Genomic DNA, 21,761 nt, shown 5'->3' on the forward strand with positions numbered 1-21,761 from the left:
CAATGGGTACGTAGTCCATTTTTGTTAGCTTTACGTGCTGACCGATCGCTATGGGGATCCATCCATCATTTGTAGCACATGATAATTTTAAATTAGGTTCGTAAAAGACTGATGAATTATCGTGCAATATTTTCATAATTTTTTGTTTAGTGGAAGAAATCCAATGATCATTCACACGAAAATCAACCATATTATTGTTCTCTTTAAAAGGTATTTTAAATATGGTATAGAAAATCTTTCTTCATCATCTGTAGTTATTTTCATTTAACAATTTTCAAAAGAAATATCAGCCTTTATTTTTTCTAGAACGCCTGTGCCAATTATTCCTTCAAAGAAAGGACCAAAATCATGAATTTAAAACTGATAAGCTTCCTCACATTTTGGGGCAAAAATGCAATATCTATTGCATACATAGTGTTAAAACTTCCACTAACAGATTTTATATTATAGTTTGACACTTAGTATGGTTTAGATAATTTATAACTCGAGGCAAGTTTATTTGAAATAAAACTGATATTCGATCCACTATGAATCAAAAAAGGGTAATCTCCCGTTACGGTGGGCAAATTGATATATGGAAGGAATCGGTTCACCAATTTGCGTTCCATTCTAAAAAAATAAGCTCTGTAGATTGATTGTTTTCCGAAGCTTTATACGACAAATAATCGTGATTGTCTGTTCGGCAATATGTCTCATCAAGCGGTTTTGAATCCACTACATATTCAAGAGGAGCAGCGGTGCTGAAACTTCTTGAATCTCCATCAACACCATAAGCTTGTCTATTAATTGAAGACGATGCTCGGGGGCGTTTAGCGTTAAAATGTGGTTTTTTATTTGCTTGAAACGAAGGGTCAACTTCCATAGGAACTGGCCTGTTATTTGCATTTTGTTGCATTACATTGTAACCTGGATGATAATGCCTAAACATTTTTTATTGTGGATTTACACTTCTCATAGAAAAACGATTAAAATTGTGGTTCCAGCCCGATGAAGCACAATTCGAATCCAAAACATCAGCTGCTTCGCCTTTAATTTTCCTTCTGATTGTTGCCACGATAATGCGGTATTTAATTGAATCACGAGGAAGACGTTCATAAATTTTGAAAATATTTTCCACTTCTAAAATCCATCTTGAAAGGCTAGATCCGTGTCCATGGAATTCAGGAAGGTTATTTACAAAATCTGGCACTTTACCTAACTGAATGTATTCATGATGAGTCATGGTGGATGGTACGACTGGTATAGAACTAGACTGTTCCTGCGGATTCATTATTCTATTTTTTGAGTGGATTTCAAAACGTCTAATTTTACGAAAAATGATGGAGAAATCTTGTCACCTTCAAATCAAATTTTACTTAAGAGAAGTTCATTCAATCTAAACTTTTCTCTATTGTACCTAACATTCACTGCTCACTGTTTTCGCACCACGTATTCACAGTTATAAAATTTAAATTATATTATAGTAAATTAAATTGACTCGTAATGACTCACAGTAACAATATGCAGTCTCGAGTTGGAAGGTTGATGTAACGTTCCAGTATTGGAATGAAAGCTTGCGGGATGCTCCGGATGGTCCTTTTGGATGATTGATCTACTACGGGTCCTCGGCGTCAATCGAGAGAGATGTCACGATGTGCAGGAACTTTCACTCTTCATGTAGCTTGTGCAGGTTTATTTTAATATTACTTCACCTGAACTTTTGTATCACGAATGTATATCGGTTGGTTTTATAGCTAGTTTCACACGACACTTTTAAACTTTGTGTAGAGTTTTTGTACTGCTTCTCACTTATGTTTCGGTCGGTGTAGAAACGAATTAGCTAGTGCCTCTATTCGTCGTTGTACAGTTTTCTTTTCAAAATACTTATCACCTTACTTTAGACGTAGAGGTCCCTATTCGGGCGGGCGCCAGTTAAATCTATAGGGTTCGGACACAGACTTGCTTGTTCGAGACTCGAGACTTGATTGTTCTGCGGTCAAAATCGGAGTGAGTTTATTAAGTTTGATTTACATATAACTTGGTTATTGGGAATTGGATGGGGAAGGGAAAGGTATTGACGATTCTTGATGACTATTTTGCTGTTTCGGCGATCACTAACTGGGTAACTGGGTCAGATGATCAACACGGTTTGCTGATCGACGCAGCGGCGGTTGACAACACTAGAAAATGCTGTGTTGACAACGCAGGTTGTTAACTTCTCCCTCTTTAAATTTGAGACTCCGTGCGAAAAATGTGAAGGTATGTTAGTGGTTGGTAACTCTTCGGTTCTGGATTTGGGTCAGTTGGTTGATAACCTTTAGGTTCTGGAATACATTGCGGTTTGTCATCAGGTGTTGTGATTACTTCTACGTTGATGGTGTTGCGGCGTTTTATGCACAGAAATACGACGCCAATTATGATGACCATTATTGGAGTGATGAAAGAACTGCCCAATAACCGTTGCCAAGTCCATGTGATACTATTACTTTCCAACTGAATATTCTGCATTTCCTTCCGAAGGTCTTTGTGTAGGATGTGTAGATGTTCAAGGCTTAGGTTTGTCACGTTGTTCACGGCTGCAACATGTATTCCATGTATTGGTAGACTAGTAGGAAAACCAGACAGTTCTGTCATGTTGGCTGAAATCAGTTTTACATTGACGTAAATATTGCATGTGTTATATTCGATTAGCAGAGAGCCAGTGAGATTCCTTCTTTCTACTAGGCAGTTTGTATCCAATGTGAATAGTTTTACCGAATTGATAAGTATGTGGGACTGGTCTAAGTTGAATATCTCTTTTTCTGTTGGATTGGTGATGAAGTCACAGCTAGCATTTCTCTGTTGTAACAGCATCGTTATGCATGTGGTGTCATCTTGCCGTAGTTCTTCTGGTTAATACATATTTTTGTTAAGCGTCAAGACGATGTAGGTTTGGGAAGTGATAGTTAGGAAGTAGGGATGAGGGATATACATTCTTTTACCATTGTTAATTGTCGGATGAATTTGTATCTTGTTGAATACTCTACGCTTAAGTTGCGGGACGCTAATAATAAGTACTAATTCGTCATGACTTACAGCAACTTTTGTGGTGGTATACGATAGACTCTCTATGGCAGTATTCGCGTCAATGTTATTATGCTGTATGTCTGCTATTATTGCGTTTGTTTCATTTTTACTAAGTACTCTTGAGTTCGTAATTCCTAATTTCGCTAGGGTTATGCTATCAATTAGCATGTTCGCCTTTTCAGATAAGAATTTTAAGTTCATTAGAATGATAATGGAATATAATTCCGTTGAAAAACTATAAAAAATATCTACTGCTGTTTTTACTTTCTGCAAGCTATCCTCCAAGTGCGATGTTCAATCCCTATTGATTACAACTTGGGCGTTATTATTCTGAATTAATTAATTAATAGTAGAACTGATTAATCTTAAATCGTTGCGTCTGGACTACCAGCTATAAATTTCCAGACGGTTCCTACTGTATCCCAGCACTTCTTTCGTCTTGGAATCAAGGATTTTAACATTTCCGTAACGTGTTCAAATTGTGCTGTAATTATTGGCGGGAATTGAGTCTCTTCAACGTTCTTAAAATACGTAAACAGTGAATTAATTTCGTTTTGCATTTCTGACACTTAAAAATGGTGTATATAATAATTAATAAGTTCCTTTAATTATTCTAGCTGTACCTCTGTCGAACGCTATAATGGGCACGTAGTCCATTTTTGTCAGCTTTACGTGCTGACCGATCGCTATGGGGATCCATCCATCTTTTTATGGATTCTCTGTCCATTTTCTGTAGTAACCGTACTTCTATTAATTTTCTTTATTTTAAATTTTTTATAGGGATTAACTTGTTTCAATCTACGTTTTGTTTTCATAAATGCTTGTGCTGAATCATAAATTTCTATTACTTTTTTATTTCTATTATAGTGGTTTAAATCAATTCCTTGCTTTTGTTTCAAATTTTCAGCTCCTTTTTCAATTATCGATGAATTGTTTCTTGAAGGAGTAATTATTTCCAGAGGGGTAAATTTAGTACAAGAGTGTACTGAATTGTTATACTTGAACAAGGAAAGTTGTATCAAATCTATAGGAGTCATAAGCGGATTCTCGGTTTAAGAAATAATATAATAATTCCAATAGCGTAGAGTGAAATCTTTCGACTGTGCCATTCATTTCACTTCTGCCAGTGGCAGTTACTAAATGTTTGATATTGAAGGTGTTTAAAAATTGTACACAGACTTTTCTCCGTCCATCACTATAATTTCTGGGGGCCTGTATTTTAGAGTGAATTCCTTAAGTACAGGAAACACATCTACGGTAGCTCTAGAATTAATTCGTGCTACTTGTACAAATTTTGAAAACTTATCGACACACGTAAGAAAGTAATGCTTTTCCAGGAAAAGTATATCGATGTGTAAAATTTCAAAAGGTCTTTCTGGTAAAGGTGTGATTTGCAACGGTTGGATGTTCGGTTTCCTGTCAAATTTTCATTCGTTACAGATACAGAATTTTTTTATGAATCCTTTTATCAAACCAGTCATTTTGGGGAAATAATACCTCCGCCAAATCTGTTGTTTATTTTCCTCTAATCCTCTGTGGGCTCTATTATGTTCTTTACTAACTATATCCATTTGATGTGAAGGTGATTCAATATCCTCTAACATTTTTTGAGTGAATTGAATTTTTAACATATTTCGTCCATAATAATTTTTGTGCGTTTCTTGAACTTTTCCCATTATATTTTGTGATGTGTATAATCCGTTCAGTTTTGAGGCATCGAAATGCTTATGTAAAATATTTAATAAATTCCTTTCATATCATTGTATGTTTTGTTATTCTGTTAAAATTCGAAAAGAGGTTCTTAATTTCTACGTTTTGATTACCTTCTTTTGTTATGACTTGATGCCGAAAAGCATTCAGAGGTCCTTCAGTAGATGGGATATATATCGAACCACAGTCGGGTGCCGAATGCTGGGTTGCTGTCATAGAGCAGCAAATCCTACTTAAGGCGTCGGCCACGACATTTGCTTTTCCTGACTTGTAGATTGTTTCATAATCGTGCTCTTCGAGATAAGATTTCCATCTTTTTAATTTTGCATTAGTATTTTTCTGTGAAAGTGTAAAAGTAAGTGGCTGATGATCCGTTACTACTTAAATTTAGTTCCATACAAATAGTTCCTAAAGGTTTTCAATGACCAAATTAAAGCCAACATTTCCTTTTCGAAAGCGGAATATGCCTCTTCGGTTTTTGTTAACGATCGAGAAGCGAAATGTATGGGATTGTCAGTACCAATTTCACCCTATGCCAATACTGCTCCTATAGCATAGTTCAAAGCATCGGTTGTTAGCACAAAGGGTTTACTATAATCAGGATAAATTTCAGTTTTTCAAAGCATTCAACTTGTTCGGTCGTCAATGTGATTTTTTGTTAGACTTAGGATTTTTTTCTCCTCTTAATATACTAGTAAGTGGCTTTGCTATTTTTGCAAAGTCTTTCACAAACTTTCTATAATAATTCATTAGACCTAAAAATTATCGTAGCATTTTTATTGTTGTTGGAGCAACAAACTTCTTTATCGCTTCAACTTTCTGGGGGTGGGTTTAATTCCACTACTCGTTATAATGTGTCCTAGAAATTCAACTTCTTTGTGTAAGAATTCTGACACATCCAGTTGAACCTTTAAATTAGCTGCATTTAGTGCTTTAAGAATCGTGTCCAAATTTCCCAAATGTTCTTCCAAGGATTTTCCAAATACTATCACATCATCCATGTAAATGTAGCACATTTTGCCAATATAATTTCTTAAAACGTCATTAATGGCTCTTTGAAAGATCGCCGGGGCGTTCTTTAACTCAAAAGGCATTCGCGTAAATTCATATTTTCCGTTATTAATAGAAAATGCTGTTTTTTCTATGTCGGACGGTTTCATCTTGATTTGATGAAAGCCAGAAGCTAAATCAAGAGTAGAGAAATATTGGTGTCCTCTTAATTGTTCCAGAACATACGCTATCTCACGCATGGGATACCTTTCTCTTATTGTCTTTTAATTTAATTTCATGTAATCTACGACCCTACGGAATTTCTTTTTTCCTGGGATGTCCTGTAACTGGGGATGTCCAGCCGGATCTCTACGGTCTAATTATTCCATCTTCTAAAAGCTTTTTTATTTGTATATTCACCTCTTCTGTGCAAGCGGCAGGATAAGGATACACGCGTTGATGTACTGGTATATCATCAGTAGTATTGACGGTACATTCAACATTTGTAGCACATGATAATTTTAAATTAGGTTCGTAAAAGACTGATGAATTATCGTGCAATATTTTCATAATTTTTTGTTTAGTGGAAGAAATCCTATGATCATTCACACAAAAATCAACCATACTATTGTTGTCTTTAAAAGGTATTTTAAATATGGTATAGAAAATCTTTCTCCATCATCAGTAGTTATTTTCATTGCACAATTTTCAAAAGAAATATCAGCCTTTATTTTTTCTAGAACGACTGTACCAATTATTCCTTCAAAGAAAGGACCAAAATCATGAATTAAAAACTGATAAGCTTCCTCACATTTTGGGGCAAAAATGCAATATCTATTGCATACATAGTGTTAAAACTTCCACTAACAGATTTTATATTATAGTTTGACACTTAGTATGGTTTAGATAATTTATAACTCGAGGCAAGTTTATTTGAAATAAAACTGATATTCGATCCACTATGAATCAAAAAAGGGTAATCTCCCGTTACGGTGGGCAAATTGATATATGGAAGGAATCGGTTCACCAATTTGCGTTCCATTCTAAAAAAATAAGCTCTGTAGATTGATTGTTTTCCGAAGCTTTATACGACAAATAATCGTGATTGTCTGTTCGGCAATATGTCTCATCAAGCGGTTTTGAATCCACTACATATTCAAGAGGAGCAGCGGTGCTGAAACTTCTTGAATCTCCATCAACATCATAAGCTTGTCTATTAATTGAAGACGATGCTCGGGGGCGTTTACCGTTAAAATGTGGTTTTTTATTTGCTTGAAACGAAAGGTCAACTTCCATAGGAACTGGCCTGTTATTTGCATTTTGTTGCATTACATTGTAACCTGGATGATAATGCCTAAACATTTTTTCTTGTGGATTTACACTTCTCATAGAAAAACGATTAAAATTGTGGTTCCAACCCGATGAAGCACAATTCGAATCCAAAACATCAGCTGCTTCTCCTTTAATTTTCCTTCTGATTGTTGCCACGATAATGCGGTATTCAATTGAATCACGAGGAGGACGTTCATAAATTTTGAAAATATTTTCTACTTCTAAAATCCATCTTGAAAGGCTAGATCCGTGTCCATGGAATTCAGGAAGGTTATTTACAAAATCTGGCACTTTACCTAACTGAATGTATTCATGATGAGTCATGGTGGATGGTAACGACTGGTATAGAACTAGACTGTTCCTGCGGATTCATTATTCTATTTTTTGAGTGGATTTCAAAACGTCTAATTTTACGAAAAATGATGGAGAAATCTTGTCACCTTCAAATCAAATTTTAATTAAGAGAAGTTCATTCAATCTAAACTTTTCTCTATTGTACCTAACATTCACTGCTCACTGTTTTCGCACCACGTATTCACAGTTATAAAATTTAAATTATATTATAGTAAATTAAATTGACTCGTAATGACTCACAGTAACAATATGCAGACTTTGAAACAAATGCAGCTCATCGTTGTTCACGTAGCGATGTCCACGTAGCGATGTCCACGTAGCGATGTCCACGTAGTGTCTCGAGTTGGAAGGTTGATGTAACGTTCCGGTATTGGAATGAAAGCTTGCGGGATGCTCCGGATGGTCCTTTTGGATGATTGATCTACTACGGGTCCTCGGCGTCAATCGAGAGAGATGTCACGATGTGCAGGAACTTTCACTCTTCATGTAGCTTGTGCAGGTTTATTTTAATATTACTTCACCTGAACTTTTGTATCATGAATGTATATCGGTTGATTTTATAGCTAGTTTCACACGACACTTTTAAACTTTGTGTAGAGTTTTTGTACTGCTTCTCACTTATGTTTCGGTCGGTGTAGAAACGAATTAGCTAGTGCCTCTATTCGTCGTTGTACAGTTTTCTTTTCAAAATACTTATCACCTTACTTTAGACGTAGAGGTCCCTATTCGGGCGGGCGCCAGTTAAATCTATAGGGTTCGGACACAGACTTGCTTGTTCGAGACTCGAGACTTGATTGTTCTGCGGTCAAAATCGGAGTGAGTTTATTAAGTTTGATTTACATATAAGTTGGTTATTGGGAATTGGATGGGGAAGGGAAAGGTATTGACGATTCTTGATGACTATTTTGCTGTTTCGGCGATCACTAACTGGGTAACTGGGTCAGACGATCAACACGGTTTGCTGATCGACGCTGTTTGCTGATCGTGTGCAATCGGGCCGGTGGCGGTTGACAACACAAGAAAATGCTGTGTTGACAACGCAGGTTGTTAACTCGCGTAACTCAATTTCGATGTTGTTGTCGGTGGATCTGGACTGACTTATATAAGATGGTTCCCGAAGTTTCCACCTCCGATGGCTCTCTCTAGCGCCAGATTGAAGAGGATACAGGCAAGCCCATCTCCCTGGCGCAAGCAAATCTCTCCTGGTGGTAGCAAAGAGCCCTGAGAGTTTTCCATCCACCTTCACCTGGCATGTGATGTTGGCCATTGTCATACTTACAAGCCTGGTAAGCTTGGCCGGCATTCCAAAAGTGCTCATTGCGTCGAGAGGTTTACCCTGTAAGTGGTTGATTTTCCGTTTGGAAATCCTCTCTGGTAGTTTCCATCTAGTTTTTAGCTATCCGGTAGAAACAGAACAGTCTCACCTTTAGTTGCAGATTGAAATGTTTTGCTTTCCTTTCGTAAATCCTTCTAAATTGAGGCTGTCTCTGCTCGTCTATAGTTGAAAGATAGGTTAGAAAGATTTCAGGAACTTATGCGAAATTAGAAGGGTTATCTACCTCATTAAAAGTCAGGCTTTTGTGTAATTTTTGCACACTTATAATTGGTTTGTTTTCAATTTAGAAACCTTTGACTTAGATGTGTTTTAAACCTATTTTCCTTAATGTTACTGTAATACTTACTTTTAGCTTTTTTTCGATACTATAATTTCTTTCGAATCGTAAGGACACAGCTTTTTTGGCTAAAAAAGATTGTTGAAGACCAGGGAAATCTTCTAAAAATCAAGACTCACTCTATAGAAACTACACCCACACACACGCACGCGGAAGTATTTATCTGGTTGTATTTATTAATTAATTTATTAATTTTTTTATTTTTAGGTTAAACCCATAAAAAGCCAAGATGTGAAAAGTGTGAAGAAAGAGCAACAGACCAAAATCGCCAAACCGGTAGTGGAAACCGTTACGAAGGTTTCCCGCGTTCGGCAACCAGTAGTGCCAAAGTGTGGCGCCATTACTACCGGCAGGACACCGGCAAAACCTTCCATCGGCAGTCCCATTCATCGTCCGGTTGCGAAACCACTCGCCACAAAACCGTACGCTCAACGTTCGGCGACGAAAAAGCTTCAACGTGGAGCCACCCGGCAGCAAGCAGAAGCTCAAACCACCAACCGGATGGTAAACCGGTGTCGAAAATCCCACTACCGAAGGGTGAGAAAACTAACACACCACCGAGTCGTATTCCACCGCCGAAGCGGACCACACTCCAGGCGGGAAAGCAGTCATCCAAGCTCGGTGCATTGAAAACGTCTCCAGATGGTGCCCTTAAGAAGTAACGGCGCATAGCTAGCTTCCTTTTCTCTGTCGCTCTTTTTCGCGTAATCTTAGCTAGCTTATCTCATGGATGGTAGCAATTGAAACAAATACTTTACTATCTTACACACGTGCCCGGCTTGCTTAATAGAAGGCGATACCGTTTGCTGCTGGTCGGGATCGGTCAGATGATTTATCCATTGACCGGTTAGTTGGGGCCCCGGAGGGTGTTCGATTCCTTTCTTTTCGTCTCTGTTACGTCGCATGTTACCTATTACCAACTAGCCCGAAACATGCGAACACACAAACTTATATATATATATATATATATATATATATATATATATATATATATATATATATATATATATATATATATATATATATATATATATATATATATATATATATATATATAAGTAACGGCTGCTAAGTTTCTTTCATGCACTGGTGTTTATGTCCTCAATTATTTAAACGCGAGCACTTTAAAACGATCGAAACGTTATTCACTCGGTTAACTTATTTTTCCGCGGTTGTCCACGTACTGATTGTTAAACACGATTTCTTTCGTAAGCATAGACTTCTTCACTAAACATTTAAAGTTACTTTCGAGTTTGTTTCGGATGTGAACTTTTTTCGTTCACTCCGGAGCCGTATTGTAACACTATTGTTCTCGGATAGTAAAATAACGTACTTCGTTTAGTTCTACCTTTTTGGAAGAACTTTATTACCCTTTGGTTTGGCTTAATTCGGAGCCGTGTTTATTGCTTATATATAGCTTATATCACGCACTGGCACTCACTGATGCTCTCCGATTTTGTTCTGCACTTGTGCACATTGATATGATCGCAACGGCACTCGATCGGTTCACTTATAGCACTGTAGTTCTTACGTGTATTAATTGTAAACCGTTTCACTCGCTGCAATTCACTTTATTTTTCACGAGCGCAGAATTTGAATCTGAACCTTTTTGAAGCACTGCTTGGTGCGGGTTCAGTTAGAGGCTGTTCTTTTGGCGACAGCACACCACGAACGTAAGTTCGCTCGAATGAGTTGTTAACGCGCGCGGATATTAACAACTTCTTTCTGGAGCCACCATTTGTTAGTTCGATAACGAACCGTTGTTGAACCGACCACGCGAAGGAGTGATCGATTCGGAGATCTCCGCGCAGATTCCTGGCCTTGTCAGAGTTGCTTGAATCAGGCGGCTAACCTTTTTTCCTGGAAAACCAGGAGAAGTTTTTAGCGGCGGACTCGCACTACACTAACTCGGCGTGGACAACGGGAATGCCGTAGCTCGATCAGACGATTAGCCTTTTTTCCTGGATAACTAGGAGAAGTATCTAACCGTGGTTCTTGCTTGGCTTGATTTCGCCTAATTCTTCCGACGGAGTGGGGAGACACCAAAGTGCGTAACCAATTTCCGGAGGGAAGGCAAAGGTGAAACTTTCCCGATTCTGTATGGATACCCAAACAATGAAACACAAGCTTCTTCGTTGAGGTTTGGATTACAAGTCGCTTTTTATTCTCAAAAATCCTGTCTTATATACTAAAATTCTATGGGAAAAAGAACATGAAACAGCATTACATCGATCTCCTTTATCCTAACTCGGTATGCCGATGCGTTTGATCCCTGCCAGACGTCGGCTAGTGTAGGAGGTCTGTAATGTTACAATATCTGGCAATTGTTACCCTATCGTTTTATGACCGCGGGTACTGATTGTTAAACACGATTTCTTTCGTAAGCATAGACTTCTTCGCTAAACATTTAAAGTTACTTTCGAGTTTGTTTCGGATGTGAACTTTTTTCGTTCACTCCTGAGCCGTATTGTAACACTATTGTTCTCGGATAGTAAAATAACGTACTTCGTTTAGTTCTACCTTTTTGGAAGAACTTTATTACCCTTTGGTTTGGCTTAATTCGGAGCCGTGTTTATTGCTTATATATAGCTTATATCACGCACTGGCACTCACTGATGCTCTCCGATTTTGTTCTGCACTTGTGCACATTGATATGATCGCAACGGCACTCGATCGGTTCACTTATAGCACTGTAGTTCTTACGTGTATTAATTGTAAACCGTTTCACTCGCTGCAATTCACTTTATTTTTCACGAGCGCAGAATTTGAATCTGAACCTTTTTGAAGCACTGCTTGGTGCGGGTTCAGTTAGAGGCTGTTCTTTTGGCGACAGCACACCACGAACGTAAGTTCGCTCGAATGAGTTGTTAACGCGCGCGGATATTAACAACTTCTTTCTGGAGCCACCATTTGTTAGTTCGATAACGAACCGTTGTTGAACCGACCACGCGAAGGAGTGATTGATTCGGAGATCTCCGCGCAGATTCCTGGCCTTGTCAGAGTTGCTTGAATCAGGCGGCTAACCTTTTTTCCTGGAAAACCAGGAGAAGTTTTTAGCGGCGGACTCGCACTACACTAACTCGGCGTGGACAACGGGAATGCCGTAGCTCGATCAGACGATTAGCCTTTTTTCCTGGATAACTAGGAGAAGTATCTAACCGTGGTTCTTGCTTGGCTTGATTTCGCCTAATTCTTCCGACGGAGTGGGGAGACACCAAAGTGCGTAACCAATTTCCGGAGGGAAGGCAAAGGTGAAACTTTCCCGATTCTGAATGGATACCCAAACAATGAAACACAAGCTTCTTCGTTGAGGTTTGGATTACAAGTCGCTTTTTATTCTCAAAAATCCTGTCTTATATACTAAAATTCTGTGGGAAAAAGAACATGAAACAGCATTACATCGATCTCCTTTATCCTAACTCGGTATGCCGATGCGTTTGATCCCTGCCTGACGTCGGCTAGTGTAGGAGGTCTGTAATGTTACAATATCTGGCAATTGTTACCCTATCGTTTTATGACCGCGGGTAATGCATCGCGCATCTGTGGTTCAAGTGCGTATGTTTATTTTCCTATTGCCTATTGCCTGCGCGTCGTTTACTCTATTCGTCAAGTTGGTCCTTCCTTCACTGCCCTACGACCGTGCCTTGATCTTCGCGTTGGCCGTTTTTTCGTGAAACTAATCGCGCAATGACAATGTATGCGTTGTGTGCATGCAACCCTTTTCGGCCCATGTTCTTCACTTTCGTTTTTATTATATGGCTTGAGTTTATTTATAGTTTTCATATGTCTGGATATTGTCCCTTTTTCGAGATATTTTATGACATACCCTGACATGTTACCATAATTTCGTCTTTCTCACGGTATGAGGCCTCTCTGTGACTTAAGGTTGTTTTCCTAAGATAATATTTTCCGGTGAGAATTTATCCTAAACGAAAGATATTTAGGTATTTAAAATTGTACCTCTAACTCTTGCATGCCAGTCATTTTAGCTCAATTTTATTTTGTCGCGTTCGCAACACCGCCAATACAATTGAAGTTTCTTCGACGTTGTACTTCTTGTTGTATATTTCCTCGGCTTGTTGCTCGATTTCGATTGTACGAACACTGTCCACTAGCTCTTGTAAAGAGTCACCTTTACGGGCAGCTTTTCTGCATATTTCGCGGGTCTTGTAATTCCTGGCATGGTTTTGTAAAACGTCTGCAACAGTCTCGACCACATCTTGGCAATTGTTGAGACACGCCGCACATATTTTAGGTCTGATTCATCCTAATTTTGCGGTAACGATCGAAGCTTCTGCCGTTGGAACATAAGATAGTCCCTCGACCCAAAATATTCCTCAAGGCGATGCATCGCACTGGAATATGGTTGGGAAAGCGCATCCGGGCCACCTTTCTTGGATGTGTTGTCCAAAACGTCCAGCAATTTCGTACCCGCCTTCATTTTAAAAATGTTTGCCTTCGTCGACTCTTCCTTTATTCCTGCCAATGCCAAACAGGATTCTAGTATTTCACGCCATCTATTGAAGGAATTTTTATCGATTTCCTCCTCTCCTTGCAAGGCTTTGCATTCACCAACTTGTAAAGCCGAAAATGGAAGCGAAGCAAATGCTGAAGCTCCCTCAATGCAAGGTTTGGGCGCACGTTGATCGTTGTTATCCTCCTCGGTCCACTCCGAACGCAACCGTTTTTTTGGCATCTCTGCAGCCTCTTATTGCTTTTTTATGGAGTATCAATTGGTTTAGCGACTAATGGTGAAAATTTAGGTACCGCGGCGAAGAAACTACCTAAGCTTTTTCACAGTATCGAAGCCGTTTGGCCAGTTAACACGTTAATTCATGTTTGCTCGATGTCACGTACGTCATACAGAAGATTATTGTGTGCGTGAAACTAGCTCACAGCGTCGTAAGACATCACTCACATTGTCAACCGTGAACTTCCTTCAGAAACGATCAAACGTGTTCGCTAATGTCATTTATACAATTTTATCGTTGCTTCCGTAGATACTCCAGTACATGTGCTGTAATATTTTATATTGCATCGATCCTCTGTTAGGATGTGCTTATTTATTTATGTGTTATAACTTTTAATTTTTTTTTAACTTAATTTTTTTTAATTAATTTTTTTATGCATCGAATCCTACTGGAATGTGCGTAAATGAGTACCTTTGCATCGATCCTCTAAAAGGATGTGCCTTAATTCCATTTCGTACATCGATTCCTGTCGGAATATGCGTTAATCTTAAGTTTTGCATCGATCCGCTAGTGGGATGTGCTTTAATAGTTTTTTTGTTGTTGTTGTTGCATCGATTCCTGTCGTAATGTGCTTTTACGTACTGCTACTTCACATCGCTCCCATGCAGGGATGTGCTTTAATTTAATTTGACTTTGCATCGGCGCCCTACGGCACGTGCGTTGACTCTTTCTTGTTTTTCCTTTTTTTTATATCTGTTTGCATCGATTCCAACTGAAATGTGCGTTTGTTTCTTTTTTTTTCTTGCATCGATCCTCTGAAAGAATGTACTTAAAGAAAAGTCTTCTTTTCATCGGCCCCCTAAAGGAACGTCAGAAAAATTATCCTTTGTATCAAACCTTATAAGGTGTGCGTAACTCCGTCGTCAATGTAACATAGATCACCAACACATTCACAGTCTGTTCTGCCAAAAGCACGCACGTCGGTTCTTATTTCGGAAAAAATCCAATGTAATCAACCAAACCCTTATACCCAACTTACGTAGATTCGTCCATCTGCGCCATTGTAGTGACCGGGGTAGCCCGCTTTCTTTCAAACCACTTTTTTTATTTACTAAAACAAAATAAAGGACACAGAATGATATGTTCTTCCGTAGAGTAATCCAACTCGACTGCTGTATTTTTCTTTCCAGCTAAAATCTTTGGGCCTAAAAGAAGAAAAAGAAGAAGAAACTAATTATCTGTTTGACATTTACCGGAACATTTTTTTCCGGATATTAATTTCCTTCCACTAATTACGAAAAATTCACTAGTAAGCACCGTGAAAGCTTGGAATCAACACCCACCGGACGGATTGTTTTCCCACAAGCATTTGACAACAATGTGCATGTAACACAACCAGTGGAGTCCGTGTTGAAATGTTTGAAACGTTTTGCAAAGGAAAAGGATTTATCCCTGGAAGAAAAAAGAAAACAAAATGGCGACGTAAAAGAAGAACTCATGGCGGCAAGGTGTACTCCGTTTGCGCCGGAATATTTTTTGCCTGGTCGCGCAGTTACATTGTAACGGAACCGGTTTGAAGGTATGTCAACGCAAGCTGTCAAATGGAACCGTTTGCCGTGCGGATTTTTGAAGTGTCACATTTCGAAAAATCTTAGTAGGCATGGAAATTGTATGCCGTAGACGGTGAGCCCCGCCGAACTGAAACTATATTACGTAATCGAGCCTTTCGAGAAGCTGAACGCACGGACCTCCACGCCGATAAAATCCATAGAAAATCCGGCCCAAATGGAACGCACGGCCGTCCTGTAGGACAGTTCAACGGGGGAGGATACACCCCCGCTGCAGGCAACGGTCGTGGTGCCCGTGGTGCCCGTGGAAACGGACGAAAAACTGGAGGTTGCTGGTAAGTGGAACGTGAAGTGATGAAGGATGCAATAATGTCGTTCGGTTTTTTCGTTCCTTTCGTTTACGGCGCGCCCCGCTAGAGGACAACTCCACGCTGAAGGCAATCGTCGTGCCAGAGGGAAATGCACCGGCTCAACCGGACCAGGCTGCTGGTAGCTAGAATGGCGAAATGTGCCGGTAATACAGATGCTAGCTCGCTCGTCTTCTTCGGCTTTTTCTTGAAAGGTGCTGTGTCTGCTTTAGTGGATGACGGCATGGAAATGGACGACGCTCCGGCAGACGATACGCTGGTGAACGATTCACTTGATGATGAGCTGTCTTGGATGCTCAACCAATCATGGAAATCCAGGCTCCCTGCTATTTCGGGTAGCACTTTGGGCATGATCTCGAAATCGATGATAAGCGCTAGTGATGAGGACACCCCGGCCGACAATTGGCCGCCAAATACACCCAAGCAAAGGCGTCAGGTATCGTTCGATGATGGACCGGTAAAACATCCTCCCCCACCGGGCCCATCGTCGGATTAGTCCGATGATGACAATAGTTCTTTCTGGTCGTGCTTCCGTCGCAGACAGAAGTCGCCGAAATCTCCCGAGCCGGGGCCATCGGGGCTGCAGAAACGGCGCCCACCAATACCCGCAAAGGATGCCAACAAGGATGACGAGTAATGACGGGGCTCGAAGTTAAATCTAAGATTCCGAACGAACTATCAGTTCTTATTTGTTCGCGTTTCGTTAATTAACAAAAATACATCAATCATTGTTTGTAGATGTTGATCTGCAGCATATGAACATTGTTGCGCGTTGTTGCGTGTTCTTCTTGGGCACATTACTACAAGCTGACGCTTTCTGCTTGGTTTGATTTGGAGCTGTTCAGCAAAGGGTAGCATCACATTACGCGAACACTACGGCCATGTGCGAATATATATGGAAAACTGAACGGACGTTGGACGCACGTAGGCATCAACTCATGGTTCACGCACGGAAGTGGCGTAGACAAGGCAGTCATGTTTCACCTGTGGAATCTGACAAATGCGACGAATAGGCGGCACCGGACGATAGTGGGTGGGTTTGATTTTCAGAAATGGAAGTTGACTCTCGACACCGGATGAAGACTTCGTGGAAGCGTTTACCAGCAACACCGGATGGCAACAGATGACGACGTTAGGCTGATACTGATCAGGTCTGACGAGCTGATGATGGAGCAACCGGCCGTGAGCGAGACTATCAATGGGGGTACGTACGCGAAACACAAAAACCCCGAACGAATGCTTCAGTCGGTCGAACGGCTTACGCAGGAGCTGGTGTCCCAGTTGGAAGAACGGCACGTGCGTACTAACCCGGAGGAATGCAGTTCGATCGTTACCGGCGTACAGTTCAAGATAGGCGAAAAGGTAACAACGGGGCCGGGTGGAACGATTGCCTTGGCGCTGAACGATCGTCTGCACGGAGATCCGTGGGTGGGATTGATTGTGGACGATGAAGGCAATCGGGAGAGCGAAGAACCACCATCAATTCTGTATCAAATGTCGATGCCGTTTGTGCAGCACATCCCGGTCGTGCTTAATTCAATCGATTGCATCTCGCTTGCGCCTTTAGAAGAGCGGACGACGCCGGTGGTGACGACCACGAGAACCACGACAATGACTACGGTGGTGACGGCAACGGCGACGGCAACGACGACGACGACGGTGGCGACGAGTCGGGTAATCAAGCCTGTGCGCGTCGTATCCAATCCCGGCTCACCGAGGACGCGAAAGTTACAGCGTGAATCTTCCATCAACAAAGAGGCGGATGAGTCCAAGGTAAATGGCATGCTAGTGCTACCAACGCCGGCTGAATTGTTACACTTTATATAAACGCTAACACCCTGTAATATCTGTATATCAGTCTCTGGAGCTTTACTAGTACGATTCGATTTATTATGTTGTTCGAATATCTGCAAAAGGAGAATTTCCAGGTTCTAGTATCCCTACACAGGTTCTGCCATCAATTTCGATTGTATAAATGCTAGTTTTAGCTTGTTATTTACTACTTACTTACTTACTCGGCTTGGGGCAAAAATCCTAAAAGCACTTTACGGGTTGGGTCGTCAAGTGTCATTCTCATGGCATGACCAGCCCACCGCAGCCTGGCGAGTCTGATCCGCTCCCCAATGGTGAGATCATCGTACAGCTCGTATAGCATCTTCCTCTCGAACGCGGCTCAGAGGGTTTCGTCAGTTTTGGACAGAGTCCATATCTCAGAGTCGTATGTGAGTACTGGGACTATAAATGCTCGGTACAGTCCCAGCTTCATCCGTCGCAACAGGTATTTAGAGTGGAGAAGTTTCTTCAGGCTGTAGTATGACCGGTTGGCAGCCAGTACCCTTGCGCGTAACTCAATATCAATGTGGTTGTCGGTGGATCTGGACTGACTTATACAAGATGGTTCCCGAAGCTTCCACCTCCGATTGCTCTCTCTAGCGCCAGATAGAAGTGAAGGCAGGCAAGCCCATCTCCCTGGCGCAAGCAAATCTCTCCTGGTGGTAGCAAAGAGCCCTGAGAGTTTTCCATCCACCTTCACCTGGCATGTGATGTTGGCCATTGTCATACTTACAAGCCTGGTAAGCTTGGCCGGCATTCCAAAAGTGCTTATTGCGTCGAGAGTTTTACCCTGTAAGTGGTTGATTTTCCGTTTGGAAATCCTCTCTGGTAGTGTCCATCTAGTTTTTAGCTATCCGGTAGAAACAGAACAGTCTCACCTTTAGTTGCAGATTGAAATGTTTTGCTTTCCTTTCGTAAATCCTTCTAAATTGAGGCTGTCTCTGCTCGTCTATAGTTGAAAGATAGGTTGGAAAGATTTCAGGAACTTATGCGAAATTAGAAGGGTTATCTAACTGATTAAAAATCAGGATTTGTGTAATTTTTGCACACTTATAATTGGTTTGTTTTCAATTTAGAAACCTTTGACTTACATGTGTTTTAAACCTATTTTCCTTAATGTTACTGTAATACTTACTTTTAGCTTTTTTTCGATACTATAATTTCTTTCGAATCGTAAGGACACAGCTTTTTTGGCTAAAAAAGATTGTTGAAGACCAGGGAAATCTTCTAAAAATCAAGACTCACTCTATAGAAACTACACCCACACACACGGACGCGGAAGTATTTATCTGATTGTATTTATTAATTTTTTTTTATTTTTAGGTTAAACCCATAAAAAGCCAAAATGTGAAAAGTGGGAAGAAAGAGCAACAGACCAAAATCGCCAAACCGGTAGTGGAAACCGTTACGAAGGTTTCCCGCGTTCGGCAACCAGTAGTGCCAAAGGGTGGCTCCATTATTACCAGCAGAACACCGGCAAAACCTTCCATCGGCAGTCCCATCCATCGTCCGGTTGCGAAACCACTCGCCACAAAACCGTACGCTCAACGTTCGGCGACGAAAAAGCTTCAACGTGACGCCACCCGGCAGCAAGCAGAAGCTCAAACCACCAACCGGATGGTAAACCGGTGTCGAAAATCCCACTACCGAAGGGTGAGAAAACTAACACACCACCGAGTCGTATTCCACCGCCGAAGCGGACCACACTCCAGGCGGGAAAGCAGTCATCCAAGCTCGGTGCATTGAAAACGTCTCCTGATGGTGCCCTTAAGAAGTAACGGCGCATAGCTAGCTTCCTTTTCTCTGTCGCTCTCTTTCGCGTAATCTTAGCTAGCTTATCTCATGGATGGTAGCAATTGAAACAAATACTTTACTATCTTACACACGTGCCCGGCTTGCTTAATAGAAGGCGATACCGTTTGCTGCTGGTCGGGATCGGTCAGATGATTTATCCATTGGCCGGTTAGTCGGGGCCCCGTAGGGTGTTCGATTCCTTTCTTTTCGTGTCTGTTACGTCGCATGTTACCTATTACCAACTAGCCCGAAACAAGCAGACACACACAAACCTGCAAAACCTTGATAGAGTTAGGGATAGAAATGAATTATAAAATAATCATACTTATAGCGATATATTGTAGTCCGCCCCCCCCCCCCTCCATCCCCTTTTTTGCTCGCATAGTACGAATTTACGAACGAATATGCATTTTTTAAATCTTTTAGTTAAACGCGACCCCATAGTCTAGTGGAGAGCTTTCGCTTGTACTCGCAACGCAACCAGTAAGAATTTATTTACACATACCAGAAGAAGGAGCAAACGTAGCCGCACAATACTAAGAAAACCGATATTATGAACATCAGTATAGATATCTAAGTTACCTTACTTCGCTTTACCAGCGCATAATACTCTTGTGTAATTTAAATAATATACGTGCAAAATGGTCTGGCCCTGTAGACGAATAATTCTAAATATATATATATATATATATATATATATATATATATATATATATATATATATATATATATATATATATATATATATATATATCTATATATATACATATATATATATATACATCTATTAATGGACCTTGTCGTACGGTTTAAGAAAAATAATAGCTTCAAATCTATGCAACAAATATGCTCTATACGTGCCCTATTTCCCCCCAAAACTGGGTTAAAATCTTTCTTGTGAATCAGCCTGCTCAATTGGATCTTGTGTGTGGTAGGGTATGATGGTACGGTTCGACTCCTGGAGATGGTAAGCGTCCAGAAAATTTAAAGCATTTTCTCCATCTTACAGGCCTACCAAACCACTTTTTACGGACGTAGATTGATGGATCCTGCTCAACAAAACGCAAGCAGCTAGCTAAGCGCCAACGATTCTTCACAAATGCAGGCGACTATTAGCCCCAGTGTTTAAGGCGGCCTGTATGCAGCAGCATAGATACCATGTGAATCTAGCTGGTACAACTGTGAGGAACCACTGTTAACCGTCTGCAGTACTGGTGGTAAGCACGGACCCTTGCCCCCTTGCCCCCTTGTCTAGCTATTCAACATCGCGTCCGGTTAAATTGCCATGCTACTAGTGTGTTGTCGACAGTCAAAAGCTTCGTCATCGTTTGCGTACATTGTATGCGAGTCTCACACCTACGACCCACAGCTGTTAGGATTTAAATTGAGGTTGAATGCGTTGAATACCGGGCCGTTGTAATGACCAGTAATAGAGACCGTTCTCTGGAAGCAGTTTATCTGTTAGAAAGTGTTAATCTCACGGAGTTCTGCCAAGGACTTGCCCTAGCCCGTGTTTACGTGCAGGATGTGGTGGAACATGGGAAGGAATCGCCTACCGGAGAACCGTTACAACCGGCGATGCTGCGTGCGAAGAAATGTGGGCCTAAAAGAAGAAAAAGAAGAAGAAACTAATTATCTGTTTGACATTTACCGGAACATTTTTTTCCGGATATTAATTTCCTTCCACTAATTACGAAAAATTCACTAGTAAGCACCGTGAAAGCTTGGAATCAACACCCACCGGACGGATTGTTTTCCCACAAGCATTTGACAACAATGTGCATGTAACACCACCAGTGGAGTCCGTGTTGAAATGTTTGAAACGTTTCGCAAAGGAAAAGGATTTATCCCTGGAAGAAAAAAGAAAACAAAATGGCGACGTAAAAGAAGAACTCATGGCGGCAAGGTGTACTCCGTTTGTGCCGGAATATTTTTTGCCTGGTCGCGCAGTTACATTGTAACGGAACCGGTGCACGGACCTCCACGCCGATAAAATCCATAGAAAATCCGGCCCAAATGGAACGCACGGCCGTCCTGTAGGACAGTTCAACGGGGGAGGATACACCCCCGCTGCAGGCAACGGTCGTGGTGCCCGTGGTGCCCGTGGAAACGGACGAAAAACTGGAGGCTACTGGTAAGTGGAACGTGAAGTGATGAAGGATGCAATAATGTCGTTCGGTTTTTTCGTTCCTTTCGTTCACGGCGCGCCCCGCTAGAGGACAACTCCACGCTGAAGGCAATCGTCGTGCCAGAGGGAAATGCACCGGCTCAACCGGACCAGGCTGCTGGTAGCTAGAATGGCGAAATGTGCCGGTAATACAGATGCTAGCTCGCTCGTCTTCTTCGGCTTTTTCTTGAAAGGTGCTGTGTCTGCTTTAGTGGATGAAGGCATGGAAATGGACG

The 21,761-nt window shown here is 40.9% G+C and overlaps 1 protein-coding gene across 1 annotated transcript; it reads left to right on the plus strand.

Moving 5' to 3' along the window:
* Positions 1-16,607: 16,607 nt before the first annotated feature.
* Positions 16,608-19,587, plus strand: LOC118515193. Its single transcript, XM_036061892.1, has 2 exons — positions 16,608-17,504; positions 18,888-19,587. Exons 1-2 carry the CDS (start codon positions 16,845-16,847, stop codon positions 19,308-19,310), a joined length of 1,083 nt encoding a protein of 360 aa, XP_035917785.1. The 5' UTR covers positions 16,608-16,844; the 3' UTR covers positions 19,311-19,587.
* The last annotated feature ends 2,174 nt before the right edge of the window (positions 19,588-21,761 follow it).

The sequence above is a fragment of the Anopheles stephensi genome (assembly GCF_013141755.1).
Source record: "Anopheles stephensi strain Indian chromosome Y unlocalized genomic scaffold, UCI_ANSTEP_V1.0 chrY3, whole genome shotgun sequence".
Taxonomy (NCBI): Eukaryota; Metazoa; Arthropoda; class Insecta; order Diptera; family Culicidae; genus Anopheles; species Anopheles stephensi.

Coding starts and splice junctions, on each gene's coding strand:
- LOC118515193 (XM_036061892.1), top strand. CDS start 16,845: ATGGCAACAGATGACGACGTTAGGCTGATACTGATCAGGTCTGACGAG. Junction 17,505..18,887: donor AAGAGGCGGATGAGTCCAAG/GTAAATGGCATG, acceptor TTTTATTTTTAG/GTTAAACCCATAAAAAGCCA.